Below are 26,938 nucleotides of genomic sequence, written 5' to 3'. Positions count from 1 at the left end.
GGGAGCATGCGCGAATAGCGGAGAGCGTCCGGAGTCGACCGACTGCGGACGTAGAAGAGGAAGTCGGATCTTTCCGCTCGACGCTTTCGCCCATTACCGAGACCACCGGGCGCATGGCCCCCTCTCGCCTCCCTTTCTGAAGGTAAGAGCTTTCCTCTTCTCTTCCGCCGGCGGCTCTCGGCGCTTCGGGCGCGCCCACCCCTCCTGGTACTCGAGCGCTAAAGGGTCTCCGGAAAGACGGCTCGGGGACCCGAAAACGCGGGAAAGGGTCGGGGATACCTCCTAAATCTTTTCGCCGTCGAATCTGAAGCGAAAATCGATATCGGGCGTTCGGCGCGGCCGACGGGAGAGCGGGGAGAGAGAGATCCACAGACGGATGCCTTCCAACGGGTTTTCCCCGCCGACGCTTCTTTTCCGCAGAATTCCGGTCGATAAAGAGACGCGATTTTCCGGAGTTTACCCCTCGAGTTCCACCGGAAACCGACCGTCGGATCGTTCTCTTCAGAGAGTCTCCCGTCTTCTCCGCCGATTCTCTCGGAAGGGACGGAAAATCGTCGCATTGACTACAGACGACGTCAGAAGAGCGTTTCGCCCACCGTTCTTCCGTTCGGCCCGCTTTTTACTCTACCGAACCGTCGTCCCGACCCCAATCGGAGTTTACCAACAGAAAAAAATTACTACTACGGGTGATATAATAAAGAAAATTTGTTTTTTCTGAACTAACTCTCATTATTGTGTCAAATTTTAAACACCGGTATAAAGTCCTACTAATGAGTAGTGTCCAAAGTAGACAATTAAAAATAAAAGGAGTTTACATTCGTTCCCCTTCGGATCACTACCGGAAACGAAACGGGACGAGTTTGGTTTCCGGTCCGTAGTCGCTTCCGGTTCCGATCGAAAGTGGCCGAGATAAGGCCTCTACTACGAAGAATCGATCGGAACCGGAAGTGTCCGCTTCGACCGGGAATGGCATCGATGATAAAATATTCTTCGATCTTTATAAGGTGCTCGATTAAGGGTTATGAAATCCGAGGAGAAGGGACGAAAAGGAGAAACCGCAATGTCGACCTTCGGTTCCGAAAAAGTCCGAACACGACGGACGACGAACAAGTCGCCAGACAAAACTTTGAGAAACGACCGACGAGGGAGAAATCTGCAGGATATTGCCTTTCCGTAAACTTTGAGAGTGGATTGGATTAAAGGAGAGAGTGTCGTCGGGGACGTCGGATAGAAAGGCGCATTTCCCTCCAAATCGATCCGCGCTAGTTTGTCTATTTCCTACGAAACCGGAAGCATCCTCGTCCCGCTTTCGGTAAACCGGAAATCGTTCCGTTTGGTGGGAGGAACGAAAATCCGACCTCTCTCTGTCCTTCCTTATTGATCGTCGACTTTCGGAGTTTTTCCACCCTTTTCGAGCACGGCGGTATTCGAAAGGAAGTGGGAGACTGAGAAAATTCCACAAAAATCGGAAGGGTTAGTAGGATTTTCAGCGTGCGCGACCGATCTCGGGAAGAATCGATCGGGAACAGTACGAGGAGGAAATCGATGGGAGGAGGAGGAATGGTCGAAGGTGGGGAGGGCTAACGAGATTTTCCGGTGAATAAAAGGCAAGGAGAAGCCGTCTCGGGCTTTTTAAGGAGCGGAAGACGACGTCTCCTCCGACGCCAAACTTGGGTAGCGAGCTCGTTCTCTCGCTTTCTGTTAAATCGCAACGTTTAACCGAAAGACTTGCAATATAAAGAAGGGAAGGATAGATGCGGGAGGGACGAAATTAAATAAAAAGACAATTTTTATAAATCGAAAAATGGCGTTAACTTCTTACGGACGAAGTTTTGCACGCGATTATGACGTCAATCAGCTTTCGTGTTTCGACGCAACCCGGCGAGTGATCGCGTCCGAAATCGCACGCGAAGGGAAGAACGATTTGTGACGTTTCTTCCCCTGGATCTAAAGATTTCGAATTCCTCGACCTCGGTAATTTTTTGCTTCCTTACTTTCGCTTAACGCTTAATTTTCGAGTCGCAAAAGACTAACGACAAAAGTGCCGTAAGGAATTCTTCCCTACGGGAAGGCTGATTCGGTCACAACCCTAACCGTTTCTTTTTGTTTGTTTTTTACAGCCCGAAAGTCGAAAGAATGTTTGTGGACGGGGATAGGAATCTTCGGCAGAAATTGCTGAATTTGGTGGGAAAATTATTGAGGACCAAAGACCCGGGATCGGCCGCTGACTCGGATCCCGACGCCGGAACCCAACTCAAGGTGGGAGGAGAATCGGAGTATTTCCGGGACGGCTCCCTCATCGTCCGGGACTGACGGTCTTGGGTTCTTTACAGAAATGTCTGACGACGTTGGACCTGACTTCGCTGGGAGTGGGCAGCTGCGTGGGTACCGGAATGTACCTTGTGGCGGGAATGGTGGCCAGAAACGTGGCCGGACCGGGAGTGGTCATGTCGTTCCTGGTGGCCGCCGTCGCCTCCCTCTTCTCGGGTAACTTATTTCTCCTTCCATCCTTCAAACCCCTTCCGAATTATCTGAGACGGGCGTTCGGGAAGGGATCCTTCTGTTCTAGTCGAGACGATGCGATGGAGGTTTTAGGAACGGGCGGTTGACAGAGGAATCGTGACAGAAGAAAACGGGTCAGACCTCGTTTCTCTCGATTAAGAGAGAGAATTAGGGAAATTAGACGAGCGAGACGTTGAAAGATAATAAATTTAGGGGGCGCGAGGAAGGAAAGAAAATTTATTTCTGCTCTTTAATTAATTCCGCACTAAATTCAATTCTCTTTTTTTTTTTTAATTTCTGAGTTAAAAAAAGGAATTTAAAACATTAGAAATTTTCCTTTCATTAAAATCGATTGCGAAAACAGTCGAAGGACGATTACTTCCCAACCAGGGAACCCGTCAATGTTTAGGAGCCGATCTCAAATTTCTTAAAACGGAGGTGGCCCATTTCCTTCGTTCGTTCGCGAGAAGTTCCGACGTCGTGGCGATGGTCCGATTATCGAAAACGTAATTTCCGGTAGAACTTCCATGCCCTCGGCGACGACGTAAACTTAAGTCGTTTCGACGTTCGCGTCTTTAGCCCGGGCGGGCGAAGCTTCTAACCTCTATTTGGGGGCGCAGGTGTATGCTACGCGGAGTTCGGAGTTCGAGTGCCTCGCACCACGGGTTCGGCCTACATGTACAGTTACGTCACAGTGGGAGAGTTCATCGCCTTCGTCATCGGATGGAACATGATACTGGAATACCTGATCGGAACGGCGGCGGGAGCCTGCGCCATCAGCGCCTGCATCGACTCTATGGTGGACGGAGCCATAGGCAAGACCATTAGAGACTCTTTGGGAACTTTCATCGGTAAGTCTTTACAATTTTCTTCCCCTCTCTGACTTTACCGGACGGGCGGAATGACGGAAATTGCGTGCCATTTTCCGCTCCCACTGGCGTTCCGGCCGTTTTCTCGTGTTTTTTATTAAGTAAAAAAGGATTGCGAATCAAGAAAATCGACAGCCACTCGGGGATCAAAAACAGAAAAATTCCGGTTGTTATAACGGGTGGAAGGCGCGGAATGTTTTCCAACCAACGTCGATCACGAAATTCACGAAAACTTAATACATTAGAACTAAAGACACGTCAGGAAATTGTGGAAGCTGTTCGACGCGGAGACTAATTAATTGCGTAGACTAATTAGTTGCGGGTTTCGAAGACGGGAGAATTAATTTTTGAAAGACCGGAGGGTTGAGGGAGGGAACAAAATTATTTCTATCGACAAATTTGTGGCGAGAAAGAAATTAAGGAACGGGTACATCGGAGAAGAGAATCTGCCGTTCCCACGTCTCGACTCGAAAAACTTTCGAGACCAAAGGAGTACTGCGTAAGCAGATGTACAGTACAGTACGTACAGTACACTGGAGCACGTGCTCCCTTTTTCGTCTCGGTTGCCCTTTTCCTAATCTCCAAGGGATCCCGAACAAAAGAAAATTCGTGACTTTTAGCCTATTCTCCAAATATAAAGCAAACTAATAAACGATATTTATCCATTGACCCTTGCAATTTCGTCATATGTTGACTATTCCTAGTTTTCGAGACCAAGTTAGCCCCTAGTGCAACCAGTGGGAGTTCTGATCCGAAGTTGAATCGGAGAGTTTGAAGCTTCTTGCGCAATGTACCACGCCCTTTTTTATAGCTTGTGCTTCCTTTTTCATAGTCTGCAGGCGCCGCTATGCGTAAGTGGTCTTTTCCTACGGCTGTCTAAGGAATGACACCGCATACTATTCTGGATTAGTTGACTTTCCGGTCGTCTTCCGACCTGTCTGTCGTTTTCCCTTAGGCCACTGTCTAAGGGAAACAGTAGACAGGTCGGAAGACGATCGGAAAGTCAACTAATCCAGGAATTTCAAAACTTTGATTTTAAACATTTATGATGGCAAATACGATTTATCGGATCGTTCGCAATTCGATTGTCGTGCAGGTTTTATCCAAAGGTACCAATTATTCAAATATTTTGGAAGTTTTGAGTTGGCTTTGGGTACTCCTAGATGCACCACTATCCTCAGGTAGTTTTACTGTAGACGGCGACCGAATTGCCGCATGCCAAAGAAATACTTCTTGGAAATAGACGCACCCAAGCATTGTATTCTGCATTTATTCTAAACTGCGATCTTTCTCCCAATTTCCTCCACTTTTACTGTACTGTATCGCAATAGGCAGGCCTCCCGAAGACGGGGTTTCTTGTACTGGAAATGAAGAAAAATCTTATCGAGGAAAGAAACCGACAGATCAGTGGCTCGAGTTCTTCATTTTATGCCCAGTTCCGACGCAATTTTTTCGGATCTTCCCCAAGAGAACTACTCGGCGCTTTTTTCTCGCCGGGTGCCGCCAGAAAAGTTTGAGATTCTCCTCTCTGGGAATAATGTCTGAAGGAAAACGTGGAAAGACGAATGGCTGGAGAAGGTATGATCGGTTTCCTTCGATTCTGATTTTATAGGAACTACGGAATACTGCGTTTTTTAATGGAAAACTTTCTGCCTTCGACCACCACCTGCTGTTTAACGCCATCCGGGATAATAAAATATCGGCTTTTGACGCATTTTTTTAATCGACTGACGTTTCGGCGCCCATTCCTCGGCGTCGATCGAAACGTAATTTAATCGTAAACGACCCTTCCGTTCTCGTCACGGCCGTTTTCATTCGACCGTAAACAATATACGTCGGAAATTACATCCGGGCGTAGGCATTTGGCTAGAGCGAATGCGGTTCTACCTTCCATTCGCATTCTTTAATGGCGACGGGCGCAATAATTGTAACATTTGTGCCATTAAAACTTGTTATTAAACACTTTCAATTGCGTTGTTACTAGTAATGTTCAGTAAGTAACTAGTAGCTTTGACTGGTAAACCTCTCTTTTTATTCCGTACGTCTGAAGTCTCGTTACGATCAAACCTCTTACGAGTGGCGCGCTCGATCCGATTTAGGAACTCGTTAAAGAGTAACAATACCTCGACCTTCGACGGATTTTTGCGCGCGTTTTCCGAGACAGATTCGGTCTTTTAACGCAGAGAAATCTTTGGACAGGTCACACTCCAGACGTCTTAGCGGCGGTGATAACCGTGCTGATGACCATCCTGATGGTAGCCGGGGTCAAGAAGTCTCTCTTGTTCAACAACGTGCTAAACGCAGTCAACCTGGCCGTCTGGGTCTTCATCATCGTGGCCGGACTCTTCTACGTGGACGGGAGGAACTGGTCTGAACACGGAGGATTCCTCCCTTACGGATGGTCCGGGGTGAGTCGCTTCTCGTCCTGTACAGTACGTAATCGTCCGCTCCGAAAGCGGAACGGCTCTTCTTCGGGAATATTCCTCGGCCTTTTTCCACAATTTCATCGCGCGTCGGAAAGAGTAAAAGACAAAGGGAGATCTTTCGGGAAAATCGTGTTAGATTTAATTACCGTTCGGGACAAAAGGGAATCGAAAGCTTAAAGGAGATTTTGGCGGTTCGAAAGACGAGTTAAGAGAACGATGGGGAGTGGAAAAAATAAAGAAAAGAGTGGGATAAAGAACGGATTTAATAATAGCCAGCGGCAGGCCACTTACCAACTCTCCGGCTAAGATAAGGCAGTTTGGAGACGAAGACGGATATAGGGAAGACATTTCCTTTTATCCGATGGGACGTCTACGCGTTCTGTTGAAAAATAAAACTAGAAGTGAGAGATAAGACCGTTTGCCAGAAGAAGAAAACGATTTTCGTTCCGAGAAATAAAAAGTCTTCCCGGCTTCGGACGAAACTTAAATGAAATTTCGCCAAAGATAAGGACGTTCTTTAAAGTCAATTGTCGCTTTCGTTTTCTTCGTCCTCCTTAAGCGTCTCGGTTTTTACTGGAAAACTAAAAATTTTTCGAAGGGCGTCACCACAAAGCCCGGCGGTTTGTATAGAACGATACGCGTTTAGAATTGTTATTTAAATCAGTGTTTCCCAATTGAATTCGGCCGAACCCTTTTGAACTCTATAAAATATTGCGAAACCCTTCGTAGAATTCTTAAGTATAAAGTTAAAATAGAGAAAGGGAAAATATTTTAAAATGCTAAACCATTGTATTATTTATTGCACGTATCAATAACATAAAACTAAAAAAAATCGCAAAAATAATATAATGCCAAATAACATAACGTAAATCGATAAATGACAATTCTTCTAGTTAAATTCTTTTTAACATTGATACAATGCACGAAAGCCGAATTTGCAGATCGGAAGAATCTTTTAGCCATTTCTGTATTCAATTTTTATTGCTGCATAATTGGAAAATCCATTTACGGGTAATTATGGGTTAGCGAAGGAGAATAAAATTCCGATTGCCCTTACTCATACATCCGAATACAGTTTAAGTGTCTCCAGATGCAATTAAAGAAATTTTTAAAAAAAATTTCTTTTAGTCTGATGCCAGTCGAGATTTCGTAACGTTCATCACGAAATCCCACTTACATTAATCTTCAATCTGGGAATCGTCTTCGTCAGTTGGCTTATTACAGATATACCTAAAAGCTATTGCGACCCGACAAATTGTAGTATTTAGGTAAATAAAAGTAATAAGCATTAACATGATAACAAAATATGGTAATTTTCTGCTAGGACGATGGGCCCTAAATTTCATTTCTCGGAAACATCACTCGGGAAATACTGATTTAAGCAGATGGTTCTTTTCACGGAAAAGACCGCCGATACCTTTTATCGATTCTGTAAAAACTTTTAATTCTTCCCACGGAAAATGGCGTCGGGGCCAGAATTTGTATTCGACGGTAGTCCTATAATCGAGACGCGTAAGCCGGAGGAACGGTCCAAAACTTTCCTCCCGTGCGAGGGGGACCTAAGGACGGGGGTGGCATCGGTAAGAAGGAAGATGTTTTTTTTCAGGTTCTGGCCGGAGCCGCCACCTGTTTCTACGCCTTCATCGGGTTCGACATCATCGCCACGACGGGAGAGGAGGCCGAGAATCCCAAGTGGTCCATTCCGACGGCCATCATCCTCAGCCTGATTATTGTGCTCACAGCTTACATCAGTTCCAGTTTGATGGTACGAGTCTCCTTTTCGTTGAGGCCCGCCTCGGCCCGCCCGGCTTAAACTCCGTTCTTCGCAGATAACTCTGGTGCTGCCTTACGACCAAATCGACCCCGAGTCGGCTCTGGTCCAGATGTTCGACGCCAGAGGAGCCACCAAGTCCAAGTACGTCGTGGCGGTGGGTGCGCTGGCCGGTCTGGTGGTCAGCATGTTCGGCTCCATGTTCCCTATGCCCAGAGTCGTCTACGCCATGGCTAAGGACGGACTCATCTTCAGGTAAATTATTCCTCCCGTTATATTCACGTTTGACTTTATATCTCGTTTAGCGCCACAAACACAACTTAATTCATAAACAATGCTTAAATTTCGGTGTCAAATTCCTCGAATAACTGCGTAGGTAAACGAAATTACTATTAGGTCGAGAGCTTTCCCACGTTCCGATTAAACTGAAAATGGTGCGTAAAAAGACCAAAGAGAAGGAACTCCTAAACAATAATAATATGGAGACCGGGAAGAGATAATAGAGAGGTTGAGGTCGAAGTTTTCAACGCGAAAACGTGTACGTCGGACGTTCGGCGCCGCTTTCGCCGGTAAGCCTAGAAGTTTGATAATGGCGTTTGGAAAGTCAATGGAATCGTGTTCGACATTCCAAACGCCATTGTCAAACTTCTAGGCTTACAGGAAAGCGGCGCAGAACGTCCGACGTACACGTTTTCGAGTTGAAAACTTCGGCCTCAACCTCGCTAATAATTAAGGATGCACTTGTCGATACGAATACTAATAACGCTACACTGTCCTCGATGTACTGTACCGTCGTTAAACCATTGGTATTTTCCGTGCATTACATTAAAGGCGTTTTCGGCTGATATTTCGGGATTGTTCCTTAGTATGTATCGTGGTTCCTAGTATGCGTATTTCTCCGCGTTTGTAGAAAAATTCCGAGAGACCGGAATAGGGAATTCTTTAAATCGGAAGCCTTTAAATCTTCTGCGAGAAACTTCGGAAAGCACACTTCTTTCGCAAAACTTTTGCCTCTGAAGAGCTTAAAGTCTGCTTTAAGGAAACAAGTTTGTTCAATAAAAGCAGATTATATTGGTTTGACATCATACCAACAAGATTAATCTTAAATAGCCAGCATCGAATGTGAATAGCTTCATATGGAAGGAGAAGTAAGCCCATCGAAACAAAGTGTCGGGCATGCAGCAAAGCGAGTGATAACACGTAAAACTACTCAGTCAAAACACTTCTGCAACAGCTCGAGCACAGTTCCGATCGTTTAACGTTTATTAAGCACTAATACTGCTCTTAGAAATTTGAAGGTTCCAACGTCGAGAGGAAGATAACATATATTGCCTGTCTATCTCGTCTGTCGTCTCATCCGCCATCAGTGCAACCTTTTTATTTTTTAAGGCTCCTTTCTAAATTTTGCCATGCAAGTGTTAATATCAGATTCTCCCTTAACACATTCTTTTTCACTCAAGCCTCGAAAGCTGAACGGTTTGACTTTTCCAGCGGAATGTTGGCAGAAACCTTCCACGATCAAGATCATAAAATTCATCTTTGCATAGCTAAGGAAAGTCAGAAAATGAAATTCATATATTATCAATAATTCCGAAGAAATGTGTAAAAACTGTACCGTAAAGGTATAAATGAGTAAATGTAAGTTAAATAGTACATTCTTGCTTGTTTTACAACTTTAACATCTTCGAACGTTATCATCTGGCGCTTAAGCGCCATTACACGTGGCCTTGCTTGCTATATGCTTTTTCTAATACCGCACCAAGCCACTCGTTTAACGAGGAAATTACATAACACAATATCTGCGAGACTCTTCATTTCCTCTTGAGAAAATTGCTTCACTCCATCATTTAAACTCCTCTTCAGTGACAGAACGAACGGTGATGCAAATTGCACTCTATCGACATAAATACAATCCTACAGAACAACGTTCCTTTAATCACTGAGAACGACCCAGCACAATTCCTTTTTTTTTTAAATCCAGGAATAGTTTTTTTGGAGAACTGGGAAATTTCCATTAAAATGTGATTGGTTTATGTAATTGCAGAGAAAAATGAAAATTTTTGAATGGAAGGATATGTTATTATTTATTATTATAAAAACCAACGACCTTCAAATTTTTACTCTCTAATGCGCCTACCGAAATTGTAGGAGAATCGAAATGGCTTTATCTTTATGATTTTCTTTCCATATTTTCCATTTCTTAAAATTTTCACGAGTCTCGAAACTGTAGCACTCTAGCAATTTCTTTAGAAATGACTAAAGATGCTTTAAAGAAATTGACGTATAATTTACCCCCTTATAACAAATATAGTTTAGACGTAAAGACTATCGTTTTCTCGATCACACGTCATTTTTTTTGAAGTACGTCGGATGTTAAATTTTTGTTTAATAAATTAAGACATAGTCGCTCTGGAAACATTTTTTACTTCCCTAGACGATCTCCATTTTTTTCTTTTGTTCTAGAACAATTTTTCTCTTAGATGACCGGACCTTTCTTTAGAGGCTACTCAGCCATCCAATATTAAAAACGTTCTTTAAAACAGGGTTAATCCAATTAAAATTATAAAAATTTTTTATAAAAATTGGAAAATGGGATCTTACGACGTCTTTTCTTACATCCATGTCCATTCGGGAGTTCGGGCCTTTATCCACTCAAAAAATGCGCTGGAAAATGTAGATTTAGTTGACTCGGTCCCTCTGGCGACGATTTTTCATTTTAAGTTTTTTGAAGTACGTCGGATGTTAAATTTTTGTTTAATAAATTAAGACATAGTCGCTCTGGAAACATTTTTTACTTCCCTAGAAAGGGAAGTAAAAAATGTTTCCAGAAGAAAGGTCCGGTCATCTAAGAGAAAAATTGTTCTAGAACAAAAGAAAAAAATGGAGATCGTCTAGGGAAGTAAAAAATGTTTCCAGAGCGACTATGTCTTAATTTATTAAACGTCATTTTTATTATAATAGGCCGTGGTCAGAACCCATTACGGAACATATTCCGGTTCAAAGATGACAAAAGCAAAACAAGAATCACCTACAACCAGAGGCGTTTTTATGCATAGGCAAAGCAGGCATGTGCCTGCAGCGGAAAATATTTACAATTGACATTACAATTACATGATCGAAAAATGACATACATTAAATTATATTTACAATAAACAAAATTATATAAAAATCTTAACGCGGTAATATAACTAGTAGCGGCACAGATTGGCTTACTATGAAAATATATGCTACAATTAAAATAAACGTTTATTATGAGTGATAGAAGGAAAAGACTCGCTGGTAACCAGTATTTACTATCTATACGTCCTTCTATAAAAAAAGAAGGCAAAATTTTATCTGTTTACAGGAGGAAAATATGCTAAAAATGCCTGTGGTTACGGCATACTGTACAAACGTAATAACCGGAAATTTAGGTGTGTGTGGTGGTCACAGTTAACTAAAGAATTAATTGGTTTTAAATGTCTCACGCTAGTAGACTAGCACCTAACCCAATACTCTACAAATTTTGCAGCGTAGCTATTGTCGTCTTGTTCTTTCGAAAAGACAGAGGCAAAAAACGTTCTTTCAAATATAGACCACTGGTTTATTCGCCTAACACTGGACGAAAATAAGTATACCGCTATAATAATGACATAGAGAGGCACGACTGCAAAATCTCCGGTAGCAACACGAAGAACGGGGTCGTCTCCGATCGGAAGACACAGGTCGATATATTGTCTGCTTAGAATGTTGACAACCACTGGATGTAAGAGATGGGCCACTCACGGAATCCTCCGTCGGTAACTTTCTTTAACGGGGTAACGACGAAAATAAGTTATCCGGGTGGAAAATGACATTTAGAAACGATTTAATATTTTTACGCAGACACGTAGAAGGACCGGTTACTTTTTTGTCTCAGATCCAATCCTTTTTAAACACGGATCAGAACTTGGTTACAAACGAAAAGAGTATTAAATCGTTAATGCTATAAATGATAAGGTCTGGGTATAGGTAAACGATGGCAAGTTGTGCGCTTCAATGAAGACGTAAAATACCAAATCCAAGCAATAAAAACGTTTTTATAAGAGATACGGGATTGAAACAACCGTCATTCGAAATACATCTATAGATTTACTTGCTCAAAATATTAGTTTCTGTCGATAGATGGCCCCAAGAGTTTTCGGGCGATGCAATTTTAATCGTTCTCCTTCGGATTAGTTGGTACCTCGATATCATTCGATTAACGTAGTGGAAGACTCCTTCGTAGTAAACTGTTTGATTTCTTCGTCCAGTACTCGTTCCTCGTCCTATTCTATCCTACGACGCATTCCACCTTCGTCCGCGTTTTGATGTAGCCTACATAATAACTGAGGTAACAAAGGAAAAGAATCGTGACGAAATCGCTAGATATCCGTCGTCCTCCTTTCGGTGATAAATTCTGAGCAGCGAGGCCAATTTCGTTCTTAATAATACAGATCTCGTTTCTTTGAGGAGTTAAAAAAAAAAAAAACGGAATTAGTGACGTAGTAGATGTCCTATAGGAAGATGGTGACGTGCGGCGTCTTTTCTCTCATTCTTAAGGAAAATTCCAAGATATTTTCAAGTTTAATCGCGTATGGTCATGGGAAATTTTACCAAGTGAGATTTAAATGTTCCTCTTTTTTTCGATTTCCCTGCCAAATTTTCTAATATATATAGTAAAAAATAGTTTTAAAATGTCTCTCGTTTTCTTAAACAAGAAAGAAAAAGAAAGGTTGGTTTCGTTCTAAATTCGGAGTTAAATATTAAATAAAATTTAGTAAAATAGAAACAGGGAAAATACTACGTCCTAGGAGACGACTGAGAAGTAATTAGAGTGTGACCGGAAGAAACACTGACACACTCATTAACTCCGATCCACGCGCGGACTTCACTATTTAACTACTAATTAATCGAAATAATTCGCTAAAGTACTTATCGGAGACGTAAATACTCCAAGAAGAGGAAGTCCATTCCATCGATCGACGACTACGAGAAGGAACGATTACAAACGCTAATGCGCCGACATCAAACAATCCGTAATACGTGCAGTTGTGGGATACATTCTGTTATTCACGTCACACACACACACACACACACACATAGGCCTATATATACTATTGTTTTATTGGCTATCGAAATCCTCCTAGGATCCCTAGTCTTAATGGCAACGGCAAATATTCGTTCGACCTCTTAGATTTTTCTTTAGCGGCGCGTAGCCGCTAGAGACACGTCCGGAGAGATGTCGTTTCCATTAGTAATCGCCGTCGGAAACCTATTAGCTGAACCGAGACTAAACCATGGCCAATTACTATCGCCACGCGCCAATTCAGAGCACATTCATTACTTTGGCAATCTTATCGACCATCCCATAATCCTTATGCAAATTATTCTTTCCTAGTTGTGGGCACCCACGGCCCGGACATCGGCGGAGTCGATGGCATCTCCAAAGTCCGGACGGTAGTCTTGCTCGGCGGTTGGATTCCGACGTTTGGGTTCAGTCTTTCAGTGTTTCGAACGCCACGGAAGCAACGCTGGTTTCCGCTAGAGTCCTTCGGAGTGGAAAAAGTACTGTACAAAATTAGCGGTCACTGGGAGACAGAAGTAACCGATAAATAGTGATTACGGTTTACCAGCGAATGCAATTCGCCGAGGCGGTGGTCGTCTTCGTGTTTTCACTTCCTCTCCCGATCGAAATATCACATTTAAGAAATCCATTGGCTCGGAAAGGAAAGTCAAACATCTAGAAACGTGGCCGTTACAAAAGAACCTGTTTCCGGAAATCGGCGGAGAAAAGGTCACCGCGGCCATTAAAGAGAAACGGGCGATCAATCGCGCATAAATAATACATTAATTAAAGCGGAATAAGAATCGACGAAATTCTTCCACCCCGTCTACCGACACAGATCGAGAAGCGTTCGAACTTTCTACACCTATGTCTGCGCCAACTTCTTTCCTTTCATGCCGTTCGACTTAAAATACCTTACGTTCGTCATCCGACATCGATCTAGAGGCGGCAATCTCCGATCAAAATGGTGGAAATGCACCGTCGATTCATGGAAATGACCAGAAGAAATGCGCGCTCCAACTCTCTTCATTTCGCTCCATGAAGAACGTGCAAATTCAATTCTCGTATCCCCGGTTAAATTAGAGTGGACTCGTTAAAAAGAAAACTCTGGTTACTAACATTCCCGCGGTTGGAGGGAGGTTTTACTCTCTAAACAACGCCGTCTCCATATTATTATAAGAGAAACGACAATCTCCGGTTCGAAGATAACCAGTAGAGATCGTCAGTTATCTGATCGATTATTCGGGATCGATCGACAAAAGTTAAAGCGGAAGCAGCTTCTTCCGAACGCGCTCGACCCTTTCTCCAGCGATAACGTAGATTAATCGACTATCTCCTTTTCTTTGGAAGCATAGTCTCTCCTTCATCACGTTTTAAGTCTTATCTTTCCTCGCGCCGCGCCGTTTCTCTTCTTACATTTCTTTTTCTTCCGTCAGAGCGACTTTCCATCGCTCGTATGTTTCGAACTAGAAAACGAAACGGAAAGGTTTTCCCGCAATTTCCGTCGATCGCCATTTAAATAGGAATTGATCGCTTCCTTCGATTAAACCCGCTGATAATCTTATTAACCGCGTTTATTTTTGGGCAGGTCTTTGGCTCGGGTGTGGCCCGTCACCGGAACTCCGGCCTCCGCCACCTGTTTCCTGGGAGCGGCCACTTCCGTCGTCTCTCTGATCGTCGGACTGGACGTTCTGGTCGAGATGATGTCCATAGGTGAGTGTGCGGTGCCCCGCCCTCGCCCCGCCTCCCCGATTAAAAGAGGGAAAGGTCTCTCTCGTCGTTCCGTTTCTCGCCCGGATTTAACGCGCCCGATAGGCGAAAGAAAGAGAGGCGAGCGTCTCGAAACACGGAGGTTAAAGGACCGTCCCTTTTCAGTTTCATAAAAAAACCACGCGGAAAGGAATGTTGGTCGCGCAGAAAAATGACATTCCAAACAAATTAAAAGAACAACAAACGACCGAGTCGATTCCCCTATGGGGTACGTGTTAAGAAAAGACGGAAGCACCCGGAGTGGGTGAAAAGACTAATTATAAAGTGAGATGAAGAGTGTTTTCGACGGAAGAAGTCGATATAGTCCGGTCTTAACGGCTAGAATACGAGTTTTACGCTTAAAATGGGTTCTTCGTGGCTTCGTGGGAGATAATTTGGTGAAAATTCTCGTCCGCACTTACGGCGAATCGGCAGAAAGCGTTTGGCATCCAATGCGCTGGCAGAACAAGATTTTCTGTAATTACGAGGAATTATTTGACATTCGTTTGTCGTTCTAACACCTGTAGACTATTTGCGTATATAGAAGCGGACAGAATAGAACTTTTTCAGAACGGGCGGCAGATATAAAAACCGTTACCGATTTTTCCGAGAGAATTAGAAATTGTAGGTACGAGGAGATGCGAAAATGGAAAATTGAATAATTTTTAAAATTCCAAGAAGCGAATCATCGGATAAAATTGTTTAATAGAGTTTGTTTAAACGATACTTTAAAAAAAGAAAAAAAAATGGTAGTGGAGTAGAACAGGTAACGATGGCGTTGTTAACGGTAGAATTAAAATTTTGCGAGAATGCTGACTTAAGAACCAGTGTGACGAAACGTTAGAGATAAGGCGTACAATTTCTATTTTATAAGCAGAGCGAGGTATAGATAGAATCTCTTGTCGTGAATTAGCGATCTACCCTCTATATTCCTATTACAATGATTTTACCGGGTCTCTCTCTTCCGATATCGTCGATGTCAGGGGGCGACGTCAAGTTCCTGTTTTTCTTTCACCGTCATCCAAGCGAAACGCCCCTTCGCCTCCGAAGGTTCGGTCTTTGGATTTTCGCGGTGGTCGCCTCTCTTCCCTCTCCGGTTTCTTTTATAGTGGGATTTTGTCGGGAGGCGGCGAAGGGAAAGGAAGGCGAGGTCGGCGGTAAGCGTTTGGCCATCTCTCGCCGCAGGTACCCTGATGGCCTACACCCTGGTGTCTACTTGCGTGCTGATTTTGCGCTACCAGCCCAGGAAGACTACTTTGGTGGAGCTGCTGCCCGAGAGCATCCGGTCGGCCTGCCCCACTCCGTCGAAGGAGGTACCCGACCCTATCCTGACTGCCGGAACCACCACTGTCCGCGCCAAGCGGACCAACAGAGTAGAGTCTTCGGACAGCGACGAATCTCCTCCCCCCGCCCCCGAAGACAACCCCGGATACGGCAGTCTGCCGGTGCCTCGAGCCGAGAAGGAAGAGCCGTTTACGGCCCCTCCGCACCAAGAGAAGAGTAAGATGTTGTCCTACCTGTTTCCCTACTGGAATCGTCCGGGTCCGGCCACGGAAAAGACGGGAATGCTGGTGATGAAGGCAGTGGGAGTCCTGTATCTGCTGATAGTCTGCATGGACCTGATCGTCGTCTGCGCCATGCCCGCTCTGGAAGCGGGAAGCGGCGCCGCCATCTTCTTTCTTCTCATCTTTCTCTTCGGTCTGATCGCCTGTATCGTCGTCATCGCCAGACAACCCCAGTCCGAGTGAGTACCTTTCTGTCCTTTCACCCCGCGACCACCGCTACGCTTCCGACGAAATTTTCGCTCGTGCGGTCACGAGTCAATTCGCGCTAAAAAATTTGGACGAATTTGAAAGGAAATTCAGATGTCTCGACCGAAACGTGGGTCTTTCCATTCGTAGGGACGGAAGATGCTCGGCCATTCTCCAGCAGAGGCAGAACTAAAGAGAAAACTTGCTCTATCTTTCGTTTCGCCGTTAAACCGGAAAAAGGCGCCAAGTATTTTTAACGTCAGACATTATCCTTATTACGTCACGCGCTTAAGTACGCTGGAATCGGAGGAACTCGGCCGTACTTAAGCGCGAAAGTATTTTTTTAGCGATATTGTGGAAAGCCGGTCCAAGATGTTTTGTCTCGTATCTTCGGCGCAAAATTCTATTAATAGTTTAATCAGAATCTGGAATCCGAGTAGAGATAAACTGGGCGTTAGTGTGGCATTTTACCACATTTCGCTAGTTATATTCGGTTTGGAGGGAAAAACGCGAAAGGGAAATATCTCTTTGAGTACTTTCCCAGAAGAGTGGATTCACCGTTCTTTCCGGTTACAGGTGCGATTTGAAGTTCAAAGCTCCGGGGATCCCCTTTGTTCCGGTGGTGGCCGTCACCGTCAACATCTACCTGATCATGAAGCTGTCCATCCTGACGCTGGTACGATTCCTCGTCTGGATGAGTGTGGGTGAGTTCCTCCCTTCTCTTTCTCTTCTCCCTCCATCACTCTTCCATCCACTCTGTTCCGTAATCGCTTTTCTTCGAACAGTCTGGTGTAAATTTGTCAATCGGAGGTCGATTGTAGGATGTTAATTAAAACGACTGAGTGTTAACTATTCTAGTTTGATACGTTTAGTGGTGTTATCTGTATTAATGTTGCACTTTGTATACGCTACTGAATAGTAAAATATATTGGTAAACCTAGAATGGGACGAGGCGTTTAGGTTGGAAGAAGCGCTAGTAAAATTAATCCATTGGCAACAATCAAACAATACCGATGACGGACTGATTTGTCGCTACAAAAAGCCATATTGATTTTCATTGTGTAAAAAACAACCGTTATTGTTTCCACTGACGACGTATGCCGATCGAATTGATTAACATTTAATTATAAATGAATGGAATTAAAACTGTTTTCCGAAATTCGGCCGACTTTGGACAGTGGCACCACGAACTATAAAGTCGTTATTGTTAAAATAATTTGCTCGAAGCTCTGCTTCATACCAAGATAACAATCTGCCATTTTGTACTCTAATGAAGGACTGAATTTGATTGTATAAAATATTATTTTTTATTACACTTCGTGGCAGAGTTTAGCAGAAAGATTTCACAAAGTAAGCTATGCTACAAAGAAGCTACAAAATACAAAACACTTTTCAGCTATTTGCGGATTAATTGCATAGAAGGGCTCGAGGCTGCAGAAAACAATTTGTCCATTGTTTTCTGCAGCCTTGCAAAAACAATAGAACCTATTGTACGAATGATCGGAAGAATTTTATCTTTGACATGCGGTGTTTTGCAGGAAGGACAACTCATTATGTAGAAGAGACGCATCACATCGGAATGTGTTCGTCAAAGTACGGACAAATTAGTATTTTGCTCTCAAGAAAATTATTCTACAATTTTTAAAAGTTCTGGTACGCATAAATTTCTATGTGACAGATATTTCATTTTGGTTTATATCTATTTTTGCAGAGTATCGTATCGAATTGAAAAGTCAAATAACAGGAGGAGATACAATTGGAAAGAACATGAATAGGTTTAAACTAGAATAGTGTTTGATTTTTCTCACAATAAAGTGTAATACAAATGACACAAGGCTTTCTTTAGGCCTTGTATCATTTATATTACACTTCATTGCGAGAAATAATCAAATAAGAAGATTGACACGGTTTCGTATAAAGAAGATTGTAGAAGAGTGCTTGAAGACATTATCATCACAAGATTCCGAACAAACTATTAATATTTAATATAGACGAAAGAGTGCTAAATTGCAATGAAATTAAAATTCTGTTACTGACAAGCCAAAATAAAACTCCGCCTGGTTAAATGTAAACAAAAGTACTGTTTATAAATATATTCGACAACTTGAAGAGAGTGGAATGACTGGAAACTATTAGCAAAGATGATTTCCTCAAATCAAGTGGCAGAAAAAGGATCATCAGAGCAGAACTTTACGCCATTCTGAATGAGATCGTACAGAGAGACAATTCATTGGCCCTCAAAGACATCAAATTGAAATTGTAAGCTGCATGAAAAAGTAACAGATCGATTTGCAAATAACCGAAGGCGGCTAACATCACCCGGAAAAAACTGCAGAAAGTTAGTGTCTTAATCCTAAATTAATAAATGAATGAATATGCTTTGAAAAGAGACGTTAGCAAATTTTGCATTACCGCTTTAGACGATACGGGAATAAATTTCTATATCTTCGACATAACTGAAAGTGTAATTGTTACTATCATCTCCCCATCGAATAAAGAGAGGAATGTGTCTCGTAGCTATTTTGGCTCCCACTGGGATTATGAAACGTAATATTGTGAAAGGTTCGTACAATTCGAACTTATTTCTGTCATCATTACATCATATTTGACGAAGCGTTCCATAAATTATAAATACCACCATATTCGCTCTAACTGAATCCTGTTCTTTCGCATTCAAAAGTACTAACTACTAAGTGACACTTAAACCTACAACAACGGATGAGATGCTGCGCTGCTTCGAGTTCAGAATGAAACGTTGTTCTAGTTATCTTTTCGGTGAGAATTGCTTCTTACAAATATTTACATAATGCAACAAATAAAAAGACAGAATAATTTTCGCGAGAGCAACATTCATCACTCCGTTAAATCTTACGACGTGTCGTGCATAATGAGTCGTATTTCCTGTCAAATGCCGTATGTTGAAGGTAAAATTCTTCCGATCTTTATGCAAGGACAGTCCCATTCATGCGATTTGTCCATTGCTTTCTGCAGCCTCAGATATTTCTGTGCAATTAATTCGCAAATAATTGCAGTATGTGTAGCTACTTTGTAGCATAGCTTCCTTTGTGAAATCATTCTGCTAAACTCTGCCACGAAGTGTAATAAAAAATAATATTTTACACAACCAAATTCCATTTACGGAAGAGAGCGACACGCAAAATGGCAGATTACTATCAGATTCTTTTATTTGAAAAATTTATAATACGTAAAATAAATGGAATGACTAAAACCTTATCGATTAACAAAATAATTAGATACATTTAATGTATTTTTAGATAACAGAATAGGAATTTAATCTTTTGTTATTAATTCGAAACTCGCACAAAATTTTGTTACGTAATAGCCTATTTTATGATAACGAGCAAATATTTATAGTTACATCGTCACGATGCCAGGCTGCAATTTTTTATCATATTTGATGTATTTAATTTAAAATGTGCGCTCTACCTCAAATTAGTCGTGCCTTGCCCCTGTATATCATACTTTTCCTTTATCAACAGAGTCGTGCCGATCATCTATCTAACATCCTTTCGGGGGAAAACTTTTGAATTGAAATAACGTGGCTTTCGGTTTGCATCACAAGTTCTTAATTAGGACCTCCAGATATGGACCTCCATTTAATGGACCTTCTTAATTAGGACCTCCAGACCAGACCAGATATGGAAACCTTAAGGGCTCCTGCCCTTAAGGTTTCCATATCTGGTCTCGTCTTTCATCTATGTAACTCCGTTCTCGAGATTAAGGAAAAATTGACGGACGGACAAACGATAGTGTGACTTTATAGGTCTACCAATAAAGCATATATATTGTCTCATCTATTGCCGAAACTACTAGGAACTTGTGTAATAGAGTATTATAACAAAACCGCACGCTCTTACCCTAATTTCCTTTAAATAAATAAGGTATTAATTTATGTAATAGTATAATTATTATTATAATAAATAAATAAGGCAGATTCTTAATTAATTTCAACCGTTTCGTATTTTATATTTCTTATGAGTACAATTATTTCTGCCATTGAATTGTTGTAAACGTAAATGAGTAACGTTAACCCGATTTAAGTAGCTTTTAAGTTATTCCTTCTCTTTTAATTGGCATTAATCGCGGTTTATTAATTTTAAATCAAATTACGCTTTGTCTAATAATAGGTAAATATAATGAAAATGCGATTAAAATGAAATTATCGCTTGTAGTAATATGAGTTAATAGAGTAGAATATCTTATAGATCCTACAAAGTAGATTTGGTTTTAAGATAACACTTATTCGTGGTAATGATAGAATAAAAATGGTATATAATAATAATTTAAATACGCTACAATCTTAAATTATTCGGAAAAGTAGACTGAATTTGAACATAACCTATAAAACAACAGCTAAAATCGTGCACTAGTGATTGTTATCAACTAAGAAGTTCAAGATCCAAAAAAGTGAAAGAATTAGCTATCTTATATAGAGTTTATTAATTTAAAACTGTTAAGTAGTGACATATAGCACGAAATTACTGCACTCAACAAAACAATACATCCCATAAAAACAAAATCATTTAACTGTCAGCGAAATTCATACAAACTATGGCTGCAAGTGTTGATATATAGTATATAGGAGTAAGGTCACATAAGAGTATGTATTGCTGCGATTTTGCCTTATTAATGCGCTACCATGAGAATAAATTTTGATTTGATACTGACTCTTTGAAATGTTCTTGATGAAATAATGTATGGTAACGTTAGAAAGAAATGTTTCGGAAAGACTGGAAGACAAAAGCAAAAACCCTTGCAAAGTGCTCACTCCTATAAATAGGGTGGATAAAAGCACGCACCCTTTATAAGTGATTCGTAAGTTATAACTATTTGTCCCTTGTTTTTATTACGCTATTATGTAATAATAAGAAAAATAGTTTTCATATATGTAATTACATTTAAAAATACACGCTCTTTACAGCAATATGATTCTCTTAAATTTTATTATTAGAAAATTTGGGAGAATCAAATAGCTAGTCCTTATACTGATGAAATAACTTTATTGATATTTTATGATTATTTGGTGTGAACAAGTGCTGTTTAAGTTAGAAAGGATGAGTTAATAAACAATTAGGCCTACTGAAATTGTGGGTTTTTATTGATTTCAATTATATTACACAATTTTCTCGACAATCAATTGTATTATTTATAAATGAGTTTATAAAGTTCAACACTTAAAATAAACACTTTTAGACTTAACACTTTTTTCAATGATGTCTAAGGGTACGTGCATACTCTTAAACGTCTATCTTAATTAAAAAATAAATCATAATAAACAGCATATTCTACGCACTTTCAGCAAATCCTAACTGATAAAGCAACCTATATTTATGTTAACAAACAAAAATCATCACTTTAAAGATTTCAGAGCCCATTATTTCTCGAAGTATAAAATATTTCGGAAGGAAGTTGAAAATTTCACTTAGTTATTAAAATCACAAGGTACAATTTAATGATTCGCAACTCACGAAAACTCAACCTTCTTTCACACGTTTTGTATAACACCAATCAAACAATCAGCATTGCCAGTATCGAGAAAATTAGCATTCATCAAGTTGCGTAACTTTCTCGGCGAAAAAATTTATGTTTAAGAAAGATACTGGCAGTTTAAAAAGTTGTGTGGCGTCATTTATTATGATATTTTATTTTATTTATATTATATTATTAATTATAGTAAAAAAGGCAAAAGTCTTACTTTTGAGTGTAAAGATGAGTTTTTATTTGGTAAACTAAAAATTTGTATGAGTAAAACAAATTCATAACTTCGAAACTTTTCGAGATATGGCGCCTACCCCGTTAACATTTCTGGAATCAATGGTCCGCTTTTCCTGAAAATTTCTAAAAGCATTTTCCCCTAATACACAAATTATACTCAAAATTTCAGAAATTTTCGACATAAAGCACAAGAGTTATTAAGCTTCAAAGTGGGAAAGTCGTACACCATCCAGTGATGAGAAGTCTGAGAAAATACACGACTGCCGACTCCCAAGTCAGTATTTTTTTTAAATTGACTCCGACTCCTGACTTCCATAAAAGATTCGACTCCCACTCTCCATCCCTGTCCTCCACACACACACAAACACAAACACACAAACACACACACACACAAACACAACACCAGTGGCGCGTTATCCTATGGGCAAAAAAGAAATTGCCTGGGGTCCACCAACGGGGGGCAAACCAATATTTTATAAACTCATTACTGTAGAAAGAATATCGAAATTTATAGTAAATTCTGCGCTATATCTGAGGGCCCTAGATTGCTGGTGTGGCGCAGCAAAGAACTTAAGTGATTCGTTTCGCTTGCTCCCTCCTCCTTCTCTTCGTTCCCCTTAACTTGGCTTACTTGTTCAAAAATTTCGTGACGATTCATCGATTCCCAGAGCCGCCGTTTCTATTTTGTATTCTCTCGGAAAAGTGTCGTGACAATTTTAAGCTTATTATTTTATGTACTCGTATATAGAGTAGATACAGTTATAAAATCTATCAAATACTTTTTTAGATTTAAAGCGAAAGCAAGGTCCTAAAGATGCCGTGAAAAGTCTTAAAAGTTACTAATTATGAACCTCAAAAAATTATATCAAGTAAACAGCAGCATATTTCCCATTAAACGAAATATTTGGTTCCATAATAATCACATTATTATTTTCTTTATACAGAATTTATTGTTATTTTCTGATATAGATTAAAAAGTTATATAAAGTCAAATTTGTGAGCAGTTTTTGTTAGTTTTTTTAAAATTATTTAAATTAAAGATTAATGTTACCTATGGTTCCAAGATGGCGGCTCGTCTGATTCCAGCAAGAAAACAGCGGGGACACACGTTCTAACCTAACCTAACACTATTCTAATAATTTTGTTGGTAATAATTATGGCAATTTATTAGAATAGGTTAGGTTAGGTTAGAACGTGCGTCCCTACTTCTTTTTGCTGGAATCAGAGACGATCCACCATCTTGGAACCATAGGCAACATTAACCAAATTAAATATTTGACCAGCGAATTGGAATTATTGTACTAAATTTCGAATTCAATTTTGACCCACCTTCGGATAAAGGTTCGCTATCATTGGCCTATCAGATATGATAAAATAATGTTTCATACGGCAAGCGTTGGTATGATGTTCCTACCTAAAGAAAAAGTTTGCAACATAGAAATTACAACACGGTTCCAAAGTATGACTATCTTACAGAAATAGTTATTTGCTCCACTATTTTAGCCAACTTCATTTCTTATTCATTAGTTTCCTACGTTACCGAACACTACTGGAAGCTTCACTGAACTAACTGTTCGAGCACCGCCTGGCGGAAATCATTTTAACGAAAATATTGACACGTCCATATTTTAAATTTGTCTTTATAGAAAACTAAAAAGCGGCGTTAAATACCTTCTTAAAATAATATATTTCGAAGTTCTAACACTTCAGATTTTATGCGTTTTTATTAAAATATACTAATTTTTTATAACGTGAATTTTCGAAACGCGAGAATGAATTACAAAACAGAAGTTTCGAAGGTTGAAAATTCTTTTTCTACCGATGCCGGTAAAGAGAGTGAGTCTATTAACTGATATGTGTGTTTTTCAGGTCTACTGATGTATTTCTGTTACGGCATCAAACACAGCACGATAGAGAAAGTGGAGGACGGACCTTTCGAGTTGCAGATTCCCCGGAGGACCGCGGAGAAGGCCGAAGCCCGAGATCTTTCCTGGAGGACGACGGAGACCCCCGCCGACGACACCTTCGAATCGGAACGTCACCCGCCGGGGAGCAAACAGTGGGAAACGTTCGAGTGAATTTTGTTATTTTTCGCGCGGTCGCATCTTTTCTCTATTCCATTGTAATTATGGTTAAGTGCCGCCGAATGGTTTTCTTCTATTCGGCATCCCCGTCGTTGTCGATATCAAAATATAAAACACTTCGTTCTTTCCGAATCCCTGTTCTTTTCCTTTCTTTTTCTTCGCGACGGTATCGCAATCTGGTGACCGAAAACGAAAGTATTTCGTTGACGTCTTAGAATATATAAAGGCGGAGGAGTACAGTCGCTTTTAATTCGAGTCGTTTAGTTTCACCAGCTGCTTTTAGTGATTTAACGAGTCACGGGTCACTTATCTATTAACGGCTCGTTTTTCTTTCTTTCGATTAAAACTATAATAACGCAATTATTAAAAATAAATAAATAAATAAATTCTAAAACCAATTCGAGAAGTATTACTTGAATGCAGTGGCGTAATTACACACGAATGGACCCCTGTGCAACGTTCCCAAAACGAGCCTTCGTTGGACTATCTATAATATTTTTGGCGACACAGCCTAATATAAATAAAATTATAAAGTAATAAGTAGCCTAATTTATTCATTTTAAAAGTAATAAACTATAGAAACGTCAGTACACTGTAGTCCTACTTACTTTTGGCCGCCTAATTTTTTTTTCTGAATTTAATTACATCGAATATATCCACTGCCTTGGACAAGTCCAGTTTCCTCTCTTCTGAATTTTTGATAGAAAGTAATGCTAAACCACTTAGTCTCCCTTCGGCCACTGAGCACAAGAATATTCCGGAAAATTGAATATACCGACCGGAAAATTGAATACTTACACAAGATGTGATATTTTCGAATCCTGCTTGTGAAACTATCGATGTAAATCTTATTTTCAACAAGAAGGTTCATGTATAGTTCTTATGTCTTTCAACAATAAATGTGATATATTAACCACATTTTACTTTCATTTTTCAAACCTCTTAAAATGAAAAGTATTTCCTATTAAATCATTAAAAACTATATACAAATTATTTTAAAATGGTTTTCGTATTAAAAAACGTAAATGTACCATACCTGTTACAGAAATATAATGCATATAATTTTTTAATAGATAGGAAAAATATTTTACTGTAAATAACAGCAACGAAATAAATAATAAATCCAAATTCGCGCAAATTTCACTCTTCGTATTATTAATATTATATTATTTTGATCATGTGGAGGCTGCTACATTCTGAAGTGGCACTGTACGTAATCACGTTTCCCACGGTAATCAGTAAAAGTGAACATTTTGAGCTTGCCATGTTTCTTCTTTCGTCAAGAGATCCGCTCCTGGCACTGGTCAATCGGCACCGTCACGGGAATAATTCTCTTAAGTAATAATGCAATTATGTTGGTAGAGTGGAGAAGTCAAATGCCCCTAGTTGCTTTGGCGCCCAGTGCAACACGCAGGTTACACAAATGGTAGTTATGAGTGAATGGAGTCTTTATGATCCACTCGCTGACAGCTGTATTAAAATTACTCGTTCCGGGAGCATTTATTAACGTAAACCATATGCAGTTTTAATACAGACTCAGACTCGTGCTCTCACCCGTATTTTAATACAGACTCAGACTCGTGCTCTCACCCGTATTTTAATACAGACTCAGACTCGTACTCTCACCCTTTTATGTATTCTAAGGTTCACGATCTTCCTTTCGGTTTTCTGCCGGATTCTTATTTGAATTTCGAAGTGTTCCTGTTAGTCGGCCTAATTAGGCCGAGTATTCGACCATAAATGTCGCCGGCGCGTCTTGGGATCGAAGAATTGTGGGATACCTTTAGCCGTTTGATTTTTTAACCCTTTATATTTATTACGGATGTTTGAAAGTTGAAATTAAAAAAGAAAAATCCAAATTTGAAGTCTTTCGTTTCACCATTTTTTATGAATAATTCAGTTTGTTTTCGTCCGATCATAATTTTAAGTAATTGTTTTTTTTTAAATTTAATTTAATGGGAAAATATTCGTAAAACGTTATTAGGGGCCGTCCATAAATTACGTAAGGGCGATTTCGGCCATTCTAGACCCCCGCCCACCCTTGTGTAAGAAACCGTAATATTTTCTTTGTCCCCTTTTCCTTTCCTATCTTACGTAATATTTAGGCATGCTTTTATAGAAAGATTTTGACAAAAATATTTTTTTTATGAAATCCTAAAACCTTAGGTCCAAAATATATAATTATTAATTAGTTAATTAATACGTACTATTATTTATTAAACACTTTATGTGAACAAATTTAAAAATATAAAAATTTAATGAATTCGAATGAACAATTTATTTTAAGAACTTTATTTTTTAATTATTAACAATCTTTTTATTTTCTTTTTTAACTGCACTTAATTACTAATCAAGTATCGAGACAAAAACCTTTCAAAATGACCGAAAACGTTAGAAATTTGAATTAAAAGGCTGCATTATAAAGGTTTTTGTGGAGATACTTGAATCTTTTTATTATTATTATCATTAATCAACGTCATAATATTCATTTTTATATTAATTTTAATTTTCACAAAAGGACGCAGAAAACTTTGACAGATCGACTAGCTAGTGCATGTGTAAACAGAAACGTCATACAAAATAAAAGAAGAGAGGACCTGGGGACTAAATCATAAAACTTGTAAAACTCTATATAATGGGGCAATACTACCAATGCTACTTTACGCGGCCTCTAGCTGGGATCATGTAACTAGTAAAAATTCAGTAGCAAAAAAATTACTCTCTCTTCAAAGACTGCCATCAGAATTTCAAAGTGCTGCAGAACTGTTTGTACTACTGTAATGCCTCTCTGATACTAGCAGAGCTCCTTCCTTTCTCTGATACTAGCAGAGCTCCCTCCTTTGCCACTATGTATTGTAGAAACGGTTCTAAACTACTACATCAGAACTACAAACACCAAAGGCTCAATAACGGGCTTTACTTCTATCTACTGCTGTTTATATGCTCCACATTACAATTACCCTACTATCGCTGATCATCATCCTG

The 26,938-nt window shown here is 40.2% G+C and overlaps 1 protein-coding gene across 1 annotated transcript; it reads left to right on the top strand.

The window, feature by feature from the left end:
* The first annotated feature begins 18 nt into the window (after window positions 1–18).
* LOC136976283 (probable cationic amino acid transporter) lies at window positions 19–25,812 on the top strand. The gene is made up of 11 exons (XM_067271515.1): window positions 19–142; window positions 2,121–2,259; window positions 2,334–2,487; window positions 3,123–3,353; window positions 5,571–5,779; window positions 7,404–7,562; window positions 7,627–7,823; window positions 14,222–14,346; window positions 15,568–16,126; window positions 16,710–16,837; window positions 23,739–25,812. The coding sequence occupies exons 2-11, from the start codon at window positions 2,137–2,139 to the stop codon at window positions 23,945–23,947; spliced, it is 2,094 nt and encodes a 697-aa protein (XP_067127616.1). The 5' UTR covers window positions 19–142; window positions 2,121–2,136; the 3' UTR covers window positions 23,948–25,812.
* The last annotated feature ends 1,126 nt before the right edge of the window (window positions 25,813–26,938 follow it).

Source organism: Centruroides vittatus, unplaced genomic scaffold (genome assembly GCF_030686945.1).
Source record: "Centruroides vittatus isolate TY-2023 unplaced genomic scaffold, ASM3068694v2 contig_4, whole genome shotgun sequence".
Lineage (NCBI taxonomy): Eukaryota > Metazoa > Arthropoda > Arachnida > Scorpiones > Buthidae > Centruroides > Centruroides vittatus.
Note: the sequence above shows the minus strand (reverse complement) of the source record. Positions and strands in the feature narration are given on the sequence as shown.